Source organism: Callithrix jacchus, chromosome 22, assembly GCF_049354715.1.
Source record: "Callithrix jacchus isolate 240 chromosome 22, calJac240_pri, whole genome shotgun sequence".
Taxonomy (NCBI): Eukaryota; Metazoa; Chordata; class Mammalia; order Primates; family Cebidae; genus Callithrix; species Callithrix jacchus.
Window position 1 is genome coordinate 47585679 of NC_133523.1, and position 16763 is coordinate 47602441.

The 16763-nt window shown below is 58.1% G+C and overlaps 3 protein-coding genes and 1 pseudogene across 36 annotated transcripts in view; 2 read left to right on the plus strand and 2 right to left on the minus strand.

Moving 5' to 3' along the window:
- The window catches only part of LOC144580862 (uncharacterized), a 37956-nt gene extending 33069 nt beyond the window's left edge, over window positions 1-4887 (minus strand). For 9 of the 30 annotated variants that reach the window (XR_013531129.1, XR_013531121.1, XR_013531123.1 and 6 more), the window contains exon 1: window positions 1266-2625. Coding sequence is in view for 1 of the 30 variants with exons in the window: in XM_078360875.1 (XP_078217001.1) it covers window positions 2297-2866 (570 nt within the window). In the remaining 29 variants the exon portion in view is untranslated. Of the gene's footprint in view, window positions 1-267 lie in introns of those variants that run through there. The other 21 variants (XR_013531135.1, XR_013531131.1, XR_013531122.1 and 18 more) reach the window with 13 other exon arrangements.
- Window positions 2377-14877, plus strand: LENG8 (leukocyte receptor cluster member 8). Of its 4 annotated transcripts, none has more exons than XM_002762477.7 (16): window positions 2377-2494; window positions 4736-4828; window positions 5521-5695; window positions 6057-6158; window positions 7251-7361; window positions 8116-8368; window positions 8657-8798; window positions 9058-9261; window positions 9675-9953; window positions 10030-10170; window positions 10335-10620; window positions 10922-11023; window positions 11107-11175; window positions 11275-11404; window positions 11479-11686; window positions 13639-14877. In XM_002762477.7, exons 2-16 carry the CDS (start codon window positions 4791-4793, stop codon window positions 13799-13801), a joined length of 2403 nt encoding a protein of 800 aa, XP_002762523.1. In that variant the 5' UTR covers window positions 2377-2494; window positions 4736-4790; the 3' UTR covers window positions 13802-14877. The 4 variants fall into 4 exon arrangements, with proteins under 4 accessions (XP_002762523.1, XP_078216994.1, XP_078216995.1 ...); XM_078360868.1 differs by having other exon boundaries at window positions 2377-2488; XM_078360869.1 differs by having other exon boundaries at window positions 2397-2998.
- Window positions 13734-14877, plus strand: LOC144580861 (uncharacterized; annotated as a pseudogene). Its single transcript, XR_013531106.1, has one exon. The product of XR_013531106.1 is annotated as an uncharacterized LOC144580861 (transcript).
- Window positions 14606-16630, minus strand: LENG9 (leukocyte receptor cluster member 9). Its single transcript, XM_008988630.5, has one exon. It carries the CDS (start codon window positions 16385-16387, stop codon window positions 14948-14950), a length of 1440 nt encoding a protein of 479 aa, XP_008986878.1. The 5' UTR covers window positions 16388-16630; the 3' UTR covers window positions 14606-14947.
- Window positions 16631-16763: the final 133 nt, after the last annotated feature.

Below are 16763 nucleotides of genomic sequence, written 5' to 3' on the forward strand. Positions count from 1 at the left end.
AAACCATCAGACACTTGGGGTAAAATTCTGGAGCGGATTCAGAGTTACGAGAGCGGTGCTGGCCGGCCTGGATGGCTGCAGGAACACAGCCCTGGACCTGAGCAACTGTGCAAGCGGACAACTGAAAAGTAAGTACCGGGCGTGTTAATCAGAGGCCACAGCGACACGGATGTGAAGACACCAAGGGAACAGTACTTTTCATGGTTACATACATTTCCTAGGTATTTTTTTCTATTTTGGGGTTCTTTTGTGATATAATTTGTCCTGTTTTCATAATGGTTGATTTATTTTCTTACTGCCATGTAAGATAAATGTATACAATTGTAGGCTTAACTGTAAAGAGTTTTCACATTTACGTTCCAGTCATTTCCTTTTATTGCCGTGTCTGTGTATGGAATGCTAAAAGAATAAGACACAAATAAAGTACAGTAATAAACAGCTCTTTAGAAGGCAGAGAGGCTGCTTGGGCAAAAAAAAAGCAAGATCCAACTCCATGCTGTGTCCGGGAAACCCGCCTTAAATACAACAGGTAAAAGGAAGCTAAATGCAGTGTGGACCCTGGCTTGGACTCCGGTGTGTAAAGATAACAGTGGAGGAAAAGGTGGAGAAATCCCAGCAAAGTCTGAGGTTTAGTTACAGAAATGCATCCCGTCAGTATCTTAGTTTTTGGCAAACCACGGGAAAGTGAGATGACAGCAATAGAAGAAACAGCATAAAATATGCTGGACCATGTATGATCTTTGCAACTTCTTTTTTTTTTTTTTTTTGAGATGAGTTTCAGTCTTGTCTCCCAGGCTGGAGTGAAATGGCACAACTTCGGCTTACTGGAACCCCAGCCTCCTGGGTTCAAGCGATTCTCCTGCCTCAGTCTCCCGAGTAGCCGGGATTACAGGAGCACGGGACGGCACACACAGGTAATTTTTGTATTTTCAGGAGAGACAGCGTTTCACCCTGTTGGACAGGCTTGAACTCCCGCCCTCAGGTGATCCACCCGCCTCGGCCTCCCAAAGTGTTGGGATTACAGGCCTGAGCCACCACGCCTGGCCTTTGCAGCTTTTTTGATAAATCCAACATTATTCCAGAACAAAACATTTAGTACAAACAAAAAAACCTACACACAGTAAAATAACGGTAAAGATTTGCTATGCTGGCACTCACAATGCAATACGGAGTTAGGAAAATGGCGTGTACTTTTCAAGCGAAAAGTTCATCACGGTAGAAAATGGGGAGGAGAACTGCCTCTTAAAACCTGTTCTACCACTTACTGTGACACGGCGTCCGGTCCCTGCGGCGGTCTGGGTAATTTTATCCGAGTCCTGGATGGAAACAGATGGCACTCAAAAGGTGGCTCGGAGTTCAGAGAAATGCTTATGTACAGATTTGGTCCAATGCCTCGGCCTGACCTCAGTGGCCTTTGGGGGTCGGCTCCGCGCCCACCCTTACACACCCGTGACTCCACACACTTCCACCCCAGCGCCAGTGGGGGTCGGCTCCGCGCCCACCCTTACACACCCGTGACTCCACACACTTCCACCCCAGCGCCAGTGGGGGTCGGCTCCGCGCCCACCCTTACACACCCGTGACTCCACACACTTCCACCCCAGCGCCAGTGCCAGCTGCTATACCCATTCCCCTCCAACCGCGCCAGCTTCCAGCCGCCGTCCGTCTGAACTCGCCGAGCCCTCTGCAGCGGGCCCTTCCAGGTTCATTTACTAGGGAAACCCGCTCTTCTGGGTGGAGCCGTTCCTCACCCGCTTTCTTTATCATTCTCTCCCCAGGGCTTCCACAATCCCGGAACTCAGGTCACGCCAGCTTACGTTTAGGAACTGTAATGGCCCCCATTGATTGAGCCAAAACAAGGCTGCGGCCCGGGCGGTGGCTCACGCCTGTCATCCCAGCATTTTGGGAGGCTGAAGCGGGCGGATCACCTGAGTTCAGGAGTTCGAGACCAGCCTGGCCAACACGGTGAAATACAGTCTCGACTGAAAATACAAAAATTAGCCGGGCGTGGTGACGCGCACCTGTAATCCCAGCTACTCGGGAGGCTGAGGCGGGAGAATCGCTTGAACCTGGGAGGCGGAGGTTGCAGTGAGCCGAGATCGCGCCATTGTACTCCAGCCTGGGCGACAAAGCAAGACTCTGTCTCAAAAAAACACCAAAAAAAACCCAAGGCTGCGTGGGAGGCAGAGAGGCAGCAAACGCGGCCGCACTTGTCCCTTCGGGGCCACCGTTCCCATCCCGACTTCCGGCCTGCCTTAAAACGCTCAAGCGTACGTGCGTGGGCGGCAGGGCGGGCTCAAGCGCAGCTCGTAGCGTTCATTGGCTGTGCTGGGCCGAGGGAGGCGGGGCGAGCCCGCCGAGTGACGTCAGGACGCCGCGGTCGGGACGCCGAAGCCAAAAGAGACGAGAGCCAGCCGAGTAGCCGAGTGCTGTGGTGACCGTGTTGCTCCTCGCTTTGGTGGTTGTTGCTGTGTCCGTACAGCGAAAGGTCCTGGTTGGTAAAGGGAGCGGCGGGCGAGCGGGCGGGCGGGGATAGCGTCCCTTTTCGGTCTTGCGTCTCGTGAGCCCCGAGGCCTTCTCGGTCGTAGCAGCAGCGGACGCCTCTCGCGAGCGTCGGCAGGGTGTGGCGGGGCAGGGGTAGCTGCTGCGCCTGCGCACCGGGCCTGGGGGCGCGCACTAGCGCGCGTGCGTCGTCGTTTTCGTCTCCCGTCCCCTTCCCTCGGAATTCTCGGGGCCCCGGTGCGCCCCTCACTCGCCATTTATTCGGCGGTTCCTGAGGGCGGGCGGTGTCTCCCCGGCGACGGGCGGCTCCTGAGCTGCTTTCTGGGGTCGCGGTGCGCAGGCGCGGCCCGGACAGCGGCTCCATGGACAGTGGTGCGGATCCGGGCGGCCTCCTCCACTCGGCGTCCACCTTTGCGTTCGCCCAGCCTGCGGGACGGCCAGGTCCTCCCGGGAACCCAGACCTGGCGCCTGGTTCCTGTCCTCGTTCTTGAGACCGGTCCGGGAGTCCCCTGTCCAGCCCGCAACTCCTGACCTTATTTCGAATCTTCCTTTTGCCCGGGGGCTCCCCTTCCTGTGTCCCCGCCAGGACCCCTCTTCTCCGCTCACGTTCTGTGTCCTCCTTAAGGCCTTAGCGTTTCTAGGGCTTTCCCCAGCTCCACACTCCTGATCCTATCCTGTCAGCTTGTGAGACTTTCGGTTCTCCTGCGGGGTTCATTCTCCTATTTACCAGTTACCCCCCCGGAGTTGAGACCCCCCCGGTCCTTGCCCCGGAGGCACTGCGCTTTTCTTCCAGTTTTCTCTACCTCATTCTTCATTCCTGGAACGTGCTTTGGGAATGCCTGGGTCGTCTTTGGCATTCCCAAAGCTTTATGTCTAGACACCCAGCCAAGGTGATACCTGGAAGCAGGCAGGGGTAGCCTTACTGACGACTCCCACGTAGGTCTCTCTTCTGCGCTTCGGAGACCTTTTTGAAAAATCAGTCTCGCGCCGGGCGCGGTGGCTCACGCCTGTAATCCCAGCACTTTGGGAGGCCGAGGCGGGTGGATCACGAGGTCAAAGGATCGAGACCATCCTGGTCAACATGATGAAACACCGTCTCTACTAAAAATACAAAAATTAGCTGGGCGTGGTGGTGCACGCCTGTGATCCCAGCTACTCGGGAGGCTGAGGCAAGAGAATTGCTTGAACCCAGGAGGCGGAGGTTGCGGTGAGCCACTCCAGTCTGGGTAACAACAGCGAAACTCCGTCTCAAAAAAAAAAAAAAAAGGAAAAGAAAAATCAGTCTCTCAGTGCTGCTAAGAACCCATTTTTTCACGTTGGGGTTCACATTGGCATTCTCGGGAATGTTCAGCGTCCCCTGCTTCCAGGGATAACTTCCTGAAAATCCCCTTTTCCTCTCAAAATTTTCTTCTGCAGTGTTCTCCCACCTCCTTCCTCTTCTGCCTCGATGCTCCCTGCAAGGCTTCCTTCTTCACAGAGTTCTCAGAAACCTTTCCACCGTCTCAGCCTTAAGGGTTCCCTCAGACTCTTCTCATTAGAGCATCCATCCTTTTGGTTCTGCTTCCTTTCACAACCCGTATTCCCCAGAATTCTTATTTTAGTTTTGTTTTGGAGATGGAGTTTCGCTCTTGTTGCCCAGGCTGGAGTGCAGTGGGGCGATCTTGGCTCACTGCAACCTTCACCTCCTGGGTTCAAGCAATTCTCCTGCCTTAGCCTCCCAAGGAGCTGGGATTACATGCTACCATGCCCTGCTAATTTTGTATTTAGTAAAGATGGGGTCAGGCTGGTCTCGAACTCCTGACCTCAGGTGATCTGCCCACCTCAGCCTCCCAAAGTGCTGGAATTATAGGTGTGAGACACTGTGCCCAGCCCCTAGAATTTTTTTTAGACCCTTTCCCCTTGACGGAGTAACCCCACCCTCTGGACCTTCCATCACACCATCTCTTTGCTCGTGTGAATTTCAGACACTTCTCCTTCCCTTTGGGAAGTTCATTCCCTGTTTCCAAACTCTTCATTTTCCACCTGGAGCAGTACAAAGAGGCCGGGGCTTCCCCTCATGCTCCAGCCTTTTAGTCCACACCCAGAACTCTTCAGATCCTTGACCCCAGTGGCTTTGCTGTCAGCCTCCCCTTTTCTGCCTGGCTTCTCTTGAGTCCATCTGCTTTTCTTTCCCACTTTGTGATAAGTTTTTAGCTTCCTCTTAAGTCTTCTTAACACTTCCTTTTTCTCATAGACAGTGAAAAAGCAGTCTGGCTCCCGAGGTCCACCCGTCATACCCCAAGGTCCAGATGGCGGCCAACGTGGGTGATCAGCGTAGCACGGATTGGTTAGTGGGGCGAGAGGGGCAGAGGCCAGCCGGGAGGGAAGGAGAAAGCAAGACCCAGTGCTGTCCTCTGGGGTGGGGACCTCACGGGCTTAGGGGAAGTGATGCCACAATCCCTGTGGGTGGGGGTGGGGGTGAGGCAAACACAGAGGGAAGCATTTGGTTGTGGTGTCCAGAGGGCCGAGCCTTCACCTTGAGCTTTCATTTTTCACAGTACAGCGCTTGCTCTGCAGAATTGTGATGATTCATTCAAGCAAGTGTAATTAGGAGGCACGTTCCCAACACTCAGTGCCCAGTTATTTGTTTTTCCGCTAATTCCTTATTTTTTCTGAAAACAGTGTGAAAACCTGCTGACTGGGGCTCTATCAGACAGAATTCATTGATTCATAAAAGAGCCCTAGTAGGTGCCAGGCCCTGTGTTCAGTTTTGTGGGTTCTGTTAATTGTTTTTGCTGGTTTTAACAACTGCTGTGGTGTGCCAGACTCTGGGATAAGTATCTTAAGTAGGTGATCTCATTTATCTCTCCCAGAAGACAGAAGCAGAAACCTTTTATCAGTACAGTACAGATTAGAAAACGTAGACTTAGATGGAAGTGACAGTGAGATCTGGGATTCAGAGGCTGGAAATTGCCTCCTAACATGCCCACCTGTGTACAGTGGGGAGAACAGATGTGACCTGATGTCTTGTCTCTGCAGGTCTTCTCAGTACAGCATGGTGGCTGGGGCAGGCCGAGAGAATGGCATGGAGACGCCAATGCATGAGAACCCGGAGTGGGAGAAGGCCCGCCAGGCCCTAGCCAGCATCAGCAAATCCGGAGCTGCTGGCAGCTCTGCCAAGGCCAGCAGCAACGGGCCTGTGGCCAGCGCGCAAGTGAGAAGGCCACATGGGGCTCGGGACCTTGAGCCAGTGGTTGTGGGAGGGACACAGCCTGATGTCCTCTTGTATCAGTCAGGCAGGGAACATAAAAAGATGTTCCCGGGACTCTAAGAAAGGAAAAAGTTGTTTCCTTGAGGGATCCAGGGCGTGATGTGGTTCTGAAGAGGGAGACCATGTATACCCTGGTCTCTAGAGTGTGTGAGTGTGATGGTAGAGACGGTGGCTCGCTTTTTGGATGCATGGACCCAGCGTCATTCCTTGGCAGTTAACCACTAGTAAACACAGGCTAGCCCTTTGGGGGCCGTGTGCCTGTGCATTCGGGCTACTGACGGCACCTGGGCCTCTCTTTCCACAGTACGTGTCACAGGCAGAAGCCTCAGCTTTGCAGCAGCAGCAGTACTACCAGTGGTACCAGCAGTACAACTATGCCTACCCCTACAGCTACTACTATCCCATGGTGAGGGCCCAGTGGGCGGGGCGGGGCGGGGCGGGGCACGGTCGGATCTGCTGGTCCCAGCTAGGTGCTGGATGGGCCGGAGATAGCAGTGCTAACTGCTCAGAAACCCTCTACTCACCCTTCCCCCCGCCCCAACACCCCCCCCCCCCGTGAGCTGCAGATCCTACATACCTGTTTCTGGTCCCTTCTCTTTCTCCCCTCATCCCTCATGCTCATTCCGCCATGGCCATCAGAGCAGAGACCTTGGTGCCCGCACCCTCCAGGCCCGCTCTTGCTTTGCCCTGGCTGCAGTGTCCTGTGTTGCTGCCTCTTGGAGGTCTCTGCTCAGATGCTGCCTTCAGAGAGCCTCTACCTGACACACTAGTTTTTTTTTTTTTTTGAGACAGAGTCTTACTCTGTCACCCAGACTGGAGTGCAGTGGTGTGATTTCAGTTCACTGCAGCCTCTGCCTCCCGGTTTAAGCAGTTTTCCTGCCTGAGCCTCCTGAGTAGCTGGGACTACAGGCACGTTCCACCGTGCCCGGCTAATTTTTGTATTTTTAGGAGAGATGAAGGTTTCACCATGTTGGTCATGCTGGTCTCAAACTCCTGACCTAGTGATCTGCCTGCCTCAGTCTCCCAAAGTGCTGGGATTACAGGCCTGAGCCACCTTGCCTGGCCACACACTAAAGTAGCATTCCTGCCTTGCAGCCTGTTTCTCCACCTTTCTTTGCCTTTTTGTTGTTTCATGATACTTACTGCTGGATATATTACATGTTGATGCCTACATCCGGGCGTGTTATTCAAGCACAAGCTTCATTAGAGCATGGGTTTTGCTTTTTATTGCTCTGTGGTAGTGCTTAGGAGAGTTGCCGCTCAGTGTATGTTGATTATATTCTTCTGAGAACTAGCTAAGTGATACGTGAGATGGATAGAGGTTCTTTTTTTTTTTTTTTTTAATATGTGAGAGGATGTGGTATATTATTAATATAGTGTAGAGAGAAAGATGGGTGAGGGATTGGTAGAGGGACATGGCTAGTGTAGTCCCTGAGCAGGCTGGGGAAGCGAAAAGGGCAGGCCTCCCACTAAACCCTCCTTCCCTGTGCCTTTGCAGAGCATGTACCAGAGCTATGGCTCCCCCTCCCAGTATGGGATGGCCAGCTCCTATGGCTCAGCCACACCCCAGCAGCCATCCGCACCCCAGCACCAAGGGACTCTGAACCAGGTAACACCGTAGCCCAGCTCCCACGTCCTGTGCAAGCAGAGAAAGTGTTGATTTTTGAGTGGGCTGTCAGTGAGGAATGGTCTGTGCTCTTCAAGCTGCCTTTTTTCTTCCCAGCAACTCCTGATCTGAAAATGAGGAGGAGAAAGCATAGTGTTTGAACCTAGGGTGGGTTTAAGGCTGGGCCAAGGCCAGGGCTGACATGGTGGGAACTTCTTTTCTTCTCCCAGCATGGTCACTCACAAGCATGCACACACGGGTCGGCTCTTGCATTTAAGATGCAGCTGGGAGGAATGGCCGAGCTGGTGCACAAGAGGCAGGTAGCCACGGGTTTCATTCACAGCTTGCCCCCACCTCCCCGGCCCGGTGTAATTTCACCATGGCCTCTGCATTTGTGTCAGCTCTTGAAAGCGGGAAGGATAGTAGCCGAAGGATCTTCAGGCTCATGTGTGTCTTGTGCTCAGATGGTAGTGCTGGAGTGGGTGTGTTGTTGGTGGCTGTTACTCCAGTGATGAAATGCTGTCAGCTGCCACTTCACAGCCTAGGGCCCTGGGAAGATGCTCAGTCTCTGAGCTGGAGTTGGCTGAGCTGTGGAAAGGGTTGTTAACAGATGCTAACCTCAGAGAGTAGCTCAGGACTTGAAATGAGCATTCATGGAAAGGTCAGGCAGAGTTGAGTGCTGAGCGCTGTGATGACCGAGTCCAAGCGCCAGCACCAGAATCTGCCCACCATGCTCAGTGCCTGCTTCCTTCTGTAGCCGCCAGTCCCCGGCATGGACGAGAGCATGTCGTACCAGGCTCCCCCTCAGCAGCTGCCCTCAGCCCAGCCCCCTCAGCCCTCAAACCCCCCGCATGGGGCTCATGCGCTCAGCAGTGGCCCCCAGCCTGGGACGGCCCCAGCCACACAACACAGCCAGGCGGGGCCCACTACGGGCCAGGCCTATGGGCCGCACACCTACAGTGAACCTGCCAAGCCCAAGAAGGGCCAACAGCTGTGGAACCGCATGAAGCGTAAGTTGGCAAAGCTGCCTGGAGGCCGAGGGGTTGGGGTCCTTATGGAGCTCCAAGGTGTGAAGCACGTGGTATGTGCTAGGCTTTATTTCTGGGTGTTACAATCTCTTGGCTTGGGGTGGGGCTGCTCTGGGCCTGGCACGTTTGTGCTGGAGCCCTCCTCTAGAAAATTACCTCTCATCCCTGAATTTCTACTTCTGCTGCCCTTGAAGCCCTCAGTCTGTATCCCTTGGGAGCCCCGGGAGGTGCTGAGGAGGGGCCTGACTCTTTTTTTTGCTGCCCTCACAGCAGCCCCTGGGACTGGAGGTCTCAAGTTCAACATTCAGAAGCGACCCTTTGCTGTTACTACCCAGAGCTTTGGCTCCAATGCAGAGGGCCAGCACAGCGGCTTTGGCCCCCAGCCCAACCCCGAGAAAGCTCAGAACCACAGGTGATGTCTGCTCCCTTCCCCATCACAGCCCCGTACTGCATTCAGCGTCTGTGGTCAGTCCCACTGGCCAGCTGCCCACCCTCAGCCACAGTGTGTTCCTCTGAACAGGGGAAAAGGACCCTCCCTTGGGGGTTGCTGTGAGCACTGAAGGAAAACATCTGAATTGTGTCTGGCTGTGTGTCAGCTCAGAGTGGCGGTGGTGATGGTCTTTTGAGTTTCGGATCCTCCCCACCTGAGCCCCTTACCTGTCTTCCTGCAGCGGGTCCTCTGCCCGGGGGAACCTGTCTGGGAAGCCCGACGACTGGCCCCAGGATATGAAAGAGTATGTGGAGCGCTGCTTCACCGCCTGTGAGTCGGAGGAGGACAAGGACCGCACTGAGAAGCTGCTCAAGGAGGTGCTGCAGGCCCGGCTGCAGGACGGCTCTGCCTATACCATCGACTGGAGCCGGGAGCCACTGCCAGGGTTAGTCCGGGCGGGGGGCCTGGCCAGGGTGGTGCTGTGAGAGGCATGGGCTGGGCATGGAGGTAGGAGAGTTGGGGGACCCCAGGCACCGGGAGCTCCAGAGGGGAATGAGGCGGAAATTGGATTCTGGGGGAATGAAGTCTTGGTTGGAGGAGGCCACTAGGGTAGGGTGGGGACCACAGGTGTGGGGGAGGTGTGCATGGCTCAGTGGTTAAGCATACCCTCTGGACACAGGAAACCTTGGGTTTGTGCTTTATTTCTCCACTATATTAGCTGAGCCGCCTGGGGTAAGGGCCTTTCCTTTCGGAGGTGGTGTGTCCCCTGGGGTGGGTTGGTAGATTGAGGGAGGTGGTGGTGGCCGTCCTGCCAGTGTCCGGTGGGGTTGGTGATGCTCTGCCCTGCTGTGTCCTCAGGCTGACCCGCGAGCCTGTGGCTGAGAGCCCCAAGAAGAAGCGGTGGGAAGCCCCTAGCAGCCTTCATCCTCCTAGAGGGGCAGGCTCGGCGACAAGGGGCGGGGGTGCCCCATCCCAGCGAGGGACACCGGGGGCTGGGGGTGCTGGTCGAGCCCGGGGCAACAGCTTCACCAAGTTTGGCAACCGCAATGTCTTCATGAAGGACAACAGCTCTTCTTCCAGCACTGGCTCCCGCTCCCGCTCCTCCTCCAGGTCTCCAACGCGCCACTTCCGCAGAAGGTGCCGAGGCTCCGGACTGGGGGGTGTGGAGGGGATGGGGGCGTTTCAGGCCTGACCTTCCTGCTGCTTCTTGCAGTGACTCCCACTCAGACTCCGACAGTTCCTACTCAGGGAATGAGTGTCACCCTGTGGGCCGCAGGAACCCACCCCCTAAGGGCCGGGGAGGCCGAGGGGCCCACATGGACCGGGGCCGAGGCAGGGCACAGCGTGGGAAGAGGTGAGACTGGGCGGGGCCTGAGACACAGGCCGGGGTAGAGGAGGGTGCTGGGGACCCAAGAAGGAAGAGGAAGAGGGCGGACAGGTGGACAGCCAGCTGCCAAAGAGGGGAGGCTGAAGGGTGGCTGGAGATGCCTCCTGCTCACGCGCCTTGCCCCTTTCTAGGCATGATCTGGCTCCCACCAAGCGCAGTCGAAAGAAGATGGCGGCGCTGGAGTGTGAGGACCCCGAGCGTGAGCTGAAGAAGCAGAAGCGGGCAGCCCGCTTCCAGCACGGACACTCCCGCCGCCTTAGGCTTGAGCCCCTGGTGCTGCAGATGGGCAGCCTGGAGGGCAGTGGGGCTGACCCTGACTGGCAGGAGCTGCAGATCGTAGGCACCTGCCCCGACATCACCAAGCACTACCTGCGTCTCACCTGTGCTCCCGACCCGTCCACCGTGCGCCCTGTGGCTGTAAGTGCCCAGGCAGGGGAGTCCTGCTCTTCGAGGCGGGGCTGGCTCAGCACCCAGGGAGGGCAGCAGAGGCCATATGGGCTGGGATATGGCGGGGCCCTGAGCCTTGGCCAGTTGGTGTTCTGAGAGGAATGCGAAGGTGCACGGCTCTCCTGGAGCCCTGTGTGTGGGGTGTGCGGCGTTGGCTGGGGAATCACTTGACCCTTGGGCCTGGGTCCCTGGCTTAGGTGACAAATAAGTGGGAGCCCTTGCACTCCCTCCTGGAGTTGCACCCTGAGTGTTCATTCAGTTCCCTTTCCAGGTTTTGAAAAAATCGCTGTGCATGGTCAAGTCCCACTGGAAAGAGAAGCAGGATTATGCATTTGCCTGCGAGCAGATGAAGTCCATCCGGCAGGATCTGACGGTGAGGCTTGCACTGGGAGGGCCTGGCCTCAGCCGGTGCTGCCCCCGCTCCCTGTGACACTTGTTTCTGCCCTGCCACCCCAGGTGCAGGGCATCCGCACGGAGTTCACAGTAGAGGTGTATGAGACCCATGCCCGGATCGCCTTGGAGAAGGTGAGCTGGCCTCTGCAGGCTCCCTGGCCCCTTTCCTGCTGCATTTCTGTCCTCAGCGCCCTCATTCTGCTCCCTTCCCTCCGTGCCTCTGCCTTCCAGGGTGACCACGAAGAGTTTAACCAGTGCCAGACACAGCTCAAGTCGTTGTACGCCGAGAATTTGCCTGGCAATGTGGGCGAGTTCACTGCCTACCGAATCCTCTACTACATCTTCACCAACAACTCAGGAGGTGAGCCCCAGCCCGCAGGACAGAGGTCGTGGTGCCAGGGTTGAGCCCCGCTGATTTACACCCTTGTGCCCTAGACATCACCACGGAGCTGGCATACCTTACACGGGAACTGAAGGCAGATCCTTGTGTGGCCCATGCCTTGGCATTAAGGACAGCCTGGGCCCTGGGCAACTACCACCGCTTCTTCCGGCTCTACTGCCACGCACCTTGCATGTCTGGCTACCTCGTGGATAAGTTTGCAGATCGGGAGCGCAAGGTTGCCCTCAAGGCCATGATCAAAACGTATGTGGTGCCAAGCTCCCTTCTGCCCTTGCAAGCTCTTCCCATCCTTCTGCCTCGAAGCTCCCCTTGGACGAGATCCTGGCCCCAGGCCTCCTCCAGCCCCCGACCCTTATCCTGGTCCTTTCTCCCACCTCTTTGTTTTCTACTCAGCCATCCTCTCTCCAGCCCTCTTGCTTTCCTTCTTGGCCACCTCTGTGTTCCGGATCACTCCGCCCCGTCTCCCCACTGTTGCCAGCTCACTGCCTCTGGAGCCTCTTCTCCATTCCGTCTCTGTGTCTGTTTCTCTTCCTCCTGTTCTCACCTGCCTGGATCCTCTAGTTCACTCCTTGCTCTGGGCTTCCTCCCCTGAGGTCTCTGCTTTTTCAGCTTCTCACTGTGCTCCCACTCTGTAGAGACCATCTAGACAGTCTCTGGTCTAACAGGACAAGGCCCATTCCCACTCAGCTCCCTTGAGAACACCAGAAATGCTTAGGGAGGCCCTTGGGATGAGGCCACACTGGGCACCACACTGAAGGCCACACCCCCGCAGGGTTCTGTGTTCACTAGATAGGGTGTCTGGACTGCTGTGGGTAGGGAAGAGTTGCTTGACTGACGTTTAGATGGGTGGTTCTCGATCTGGTGATTGAGGTGACCCCAGGTGATGGGCAGTGTCGAGAGAGGTTTTCAGTTGTCTCAGCAAGAGGATGCTCCTGGTATCTAGTGAGTACAGGTCAGGATGCTGCCCCACCAGTCATCGGGCCCCAGAGGTCAGTCTTGCCAGGTGGAGAAATTCTGGTCAAATAGGTCAACGGTAGATTGGAGAGGCCTCTGGCCCTCTGCCTGAGGTCATAGTCACCGTGAGGTTTGGAGCTAGGGAGGGGCTGTCAGCCTGGAGGTTAGGAAACTCATTCTGGGATCTAGTTTTGGTCAAGCCGGCTTCAGGGAGAGGCTGTCAGAGATGGAGTCACAGGAGCAAATCAGTATGTGGGGTGCGGTGCATAGAACTCCATGACCAGCTTGGGAAGTGAGAAGGAAGAGGAGGCAGGGAGGCTGCCCAGCCTGCTGCTACCTGATGGGCCCCACAGATGGTGGCTCTCCAGCTTCAGTGCTGCACTGAAGGGGCGTGTGGTTGGGTGAGCGCCCCTGTTAATTGATACATGATTGGTCTTGGTTGGGGACATAGCCATGAGTGCCCCTCGTGGGTGGGGCCGTAGTCTGTCATTGACCTTACTGTCTCAGCACCTTCACCACAAGGGGGCTGACCCTGCCCTGCCAGCTGAGACTGGGAGATGGAGCGGGCTGTGATCCCAGGGCCTCCATGAGGCTCTGGCGTTGGAGCAGAAGCACCTTCTAGGACTTAGGGCCCTCACGCAGTGCACTCCTCCTTTGGTTCCTGTGTGTGTGGAAAGGGTAGGGCCACATTGCCTATGGAAGAGGGTTCAGGGAGCTCTGAGATCCTGGCTCGTGCCAGATGCTCAGCCAGTAATGTCTTAGTAGCAGCTGGCAGTGAGTGCTTTCTGTGTTTAGTAGTGAGTGCTGGCTGGCACCTCTGCCTGGCTTCCCAAAGGCACTGTGACACAGGGCAGAGGAAGCTGCGAGGGCTGGGTCCCCCCCATGGCCCTGCCAGGCCTGCCATCCCCAACCCCTGCTGTGTGCTGCTCCCTCCATCTGGCCTCTGCCCTCAGCCAGCGGAGGAGCCCATTGGGCCTTTCCCTTCCTGTCCCCTCTCCTCCCTGGCCCCCTGCACAGGTAAGTGCGGGTGAGGGGGGGCACAGCTGGGGACTGGGGCCACTCACCCCACCCCGGGCCCCCCCGAGCCCCTGAGGTAGGGGAGGCTGGGAGGCGGGTGGGGAAGCCAGCAGGTATTGTGCTGAGGAAACCCTGTGGGTACCCGAATGGGGGGGCCTCCCTGATCGTGGGGCCCTCCCCTGCCCTCCCGCCTGCCTCATCACCTTCTCCTCTTGTCTCCATAGCTTCCGCCCTGCGCTGCCAATCTCCTACCTGCAGGCCGAGCTGGCCTTCGAGGGCGAGGCCGCCTGCCGGGCCTTCCTAGAGCCCCTGGGCCTGGCCTACACGGGCCCGGAGAACTCCAGCATCGACTGCCGCCTCAGCCTGGCGCAGCTGTCAGCCTTCTGAGCACCCAGCGAGGAGGGGGCGGGGGCAGGGGCTCTAGCCCCCAGCGCCGCCTTTGCGGATTCTGTTTTTGAGCCGTGGACTTGGGTTGTAAATTTATTTGCGGGGAGTGGGCTCCAGGAAGAGCCACTGTCCCTGCCCCCGTTTTCCCAGCGGGGAGTCTGTACAGAGATTTTTCTACGTTTTTATTTTTTGCCTCAGAGGGATGGGACTGGGGAGGAGGGGATGGGCAGCGGAGGGTTGGGGGCATGGTCTGCAGGCTCATCTGTGTCCGCCTTTCACTCCACTAATGCTGTCTCAGTGTTTTCTCTCTCTCTCTTTCGAGCTTGCACTCCGGTACCCGACCCAGCGCCCTGGCCCATCCCATGCCGGGGGGCCAGTGGAAAGAAGACAGGCCGTCCAGCCCGTGCCCGCCTGTGGCGGGGGCACCCAGCAAGCCCGCCCACCGCCTGCTGCCTCACCTGCCTCGACACAGACTCTTGTTCCCAGCCCCATGGGGCCTCCGTGTTTGGGGTGAGGGGAGCTGCTTAGAGACTGTGCCCGTCCTCGGCCCCCCACCCTGAAGTGCCAGCACCACCAGCACCAGATCCTCTGCCGCCACACCGCACTGAGGACACGCCGGCTGGGCCGCCTCGTCTCAAGTTGTATTAAGTTGTCTTCGTGTCCCCCCCTCCCTCTGCCCCAGTGTTTCTTCTGATTTCCCCCTTCCCTTCCCCTCCCCGCATCCCCCCCTTGGTTCCGCACAGGTAAAATGGTCCCTCCCTCCCTGCCTTCATGGATCACCAGCTCACGCCATGTTTCCTTCTCTTTTCTTTGTGTGTGTGTTTAAGTTATTTTTCTTCGTCCTCTCCCTTTTCTTTTTGGCCCTCCCTCCCTCCCTCTTCTGCCATGTAACTGGAGGATGTGCTATGAGTTTGCGAACAGCTGGACTGTCAGGCTGCTTTTTTTCCAGATGTTCCTCCTCTACCTCCCCTTCCCTCCTCTCCCCTCCCTTCCTTCCTTCCTTCCTTTCCTCGGAGCACTGAGCATCATTTGGAAGCTTAAGAGAAACCAAAATTAAAGAGAGAGAGAGAGAGAGAGCCGTGTCCCTGCAGTGACTTCCTCGCGTGGGCTGTTGGCATCCCTTCTGTCTCTAGAGGTCTGGGGGCGTCACTCCAGCGGGATCTCAGCCAGGGGTTGGAAGGGCCGCCCTGTCCTCCCCATACGGCACAGCCAGAGTGTCTGCAGGGGCTGGCATCCCACCTCCTGGCTGAGGCTGAACTCCAGCTTGGGGAGGTGGACTTGGGAACCGTGCGGCACCTTGGCCAGGGTGAGGTGCGGGTGCAGCTGTCCCGGAGACTGTAGCATTCTTAGCCCCTCGGCTTCCAGCCTCTGGCTCAGCACTTGTGCCATGCCTTCCAATGTGGGAGAGGGTGGAGCGCAGAGCACATGTGGGCCCAGGAGGACCAGCTCCCTAAAGTTCAGCCGAGGAGGTGCGTTTAGCCCCGGGGCCAAGAGGGCCCGTCTCAGAGCCCGAATGGCAGCTGCCTCCTCTCCAGTGCCTGCTAGTCGGAGCAGGGCCAGCGTTAGGTGCAGGTTCTGGGTGGGCACTAGGAACTCAGCGCAGTGCGGGGCCACGTGGACCAAGTATTCCTGGGCCTTGGTCACTTCTGCTTGTAGCCCAGGCTCAGTCACCATGAGGGCCACAAAATGTGTGGGGCGTGGCTGGCGAGGTGCTGCAGCACTGGCCAGATCGGACCCTTTGTTCTCAGGCCAGGCTACAGGACCCCATTCGGCTTCTGTCTTCTTAGTGGAGCCCCCCGGGGCTGCCGGGGCTCGTGCTTCCTTGCTCCGCAGCTCTGAGGTCCTGGCGGCCGCTGTTGGCTTCAGTGCCCCCTCAGTCCCTCTTGCGAGGCATCCTCTTGGGGCCGGTGTTCCCAAAGCAGCTGTGCCCAGCGCCCTCTCCTGGGCCACCTCCAGCGCTCTGGGCTCCTCCCCGCCTGGCTCCTGGTTCTCTGTGCACAGCGGCCTTGCGCTCCCTCGCCCGGGGGCAGCCTGGGCCTCCTGCCCTGTCGCCGCCAGTGAGCACTCGGCGTCCTCCGCCCCGTGTACGACCTCACTGTACAGCGCGTCCAAGATGGTGGGCCCGCGCCCCGCCGCCGAGCCAGAGCCGAAGACGAGGTCGGTGCGCGAGGCGCGGTCCCACACTAGGCGGCCGCGGAAGCGGAAGTAGCGAACGCGGTGCTGGGGCACGGCCAGCACGCCCGGCCCGAGCGCCGCCAGCGGCTCGTCCCAGCAGAAGGCGTTGAAGGGCTCCTCGCGCACGCCCAGGAAGCGGTCGGCGTAGCCCACCGAGAAGTCGGCAGGGTCGAGGCGCGGGTCCCAGCGGATGCGCTGGATGACGTCCGCGGCTGTGCGCAGCGGCGGCTTCTTGGCTCCGGCCTCGGGCTGCGCCTCGCCGCCAGGCGGCGCCGGCGCCCCGGGGTGGGGCTGGCGGCAGCGGGCGCCGAAGCGGCAGCGGCCTTCCAGGAAGAAGCGGCAGGCCAGCGGGGGCATGGGCTCCGTAGCGGCGGCTTCCTGCGGCAACTCCTGCTCTCTGGCCGCCGCCATGGGTGCGGGGAACTGGCGCGCCCGCCGCTCAGACCAGGTCGCCCAGCCTGGACGCCCCGAGTCTCACCCGACGTTGGCGTCAGCGGTCCTTGCTCCGGCCCCGCCCAGGGGACCACGCCCCGGGCCCCAGCGAGGACTCTGGTCCAGTTCTCAGGACTTCCCGGCTGCGCCCTCCCCCAGTGCCAGGAAAGCAAGTCCGTCCGGGCTGCGGCAGTCTAGGTCTCCCGGAGCTCTTCAGAACCTGGCCCCGCCCCTTTCCCGGCGGTCTCTGTGCGCTGCCTCTTTCCGGGTGATTTACATGTAGTGCCCCGCCCCTTTCCGGTGATTTACCTGCGTACCCCTCATGTGTGCCCGCCCCCTTCCAGGTGATTTACAT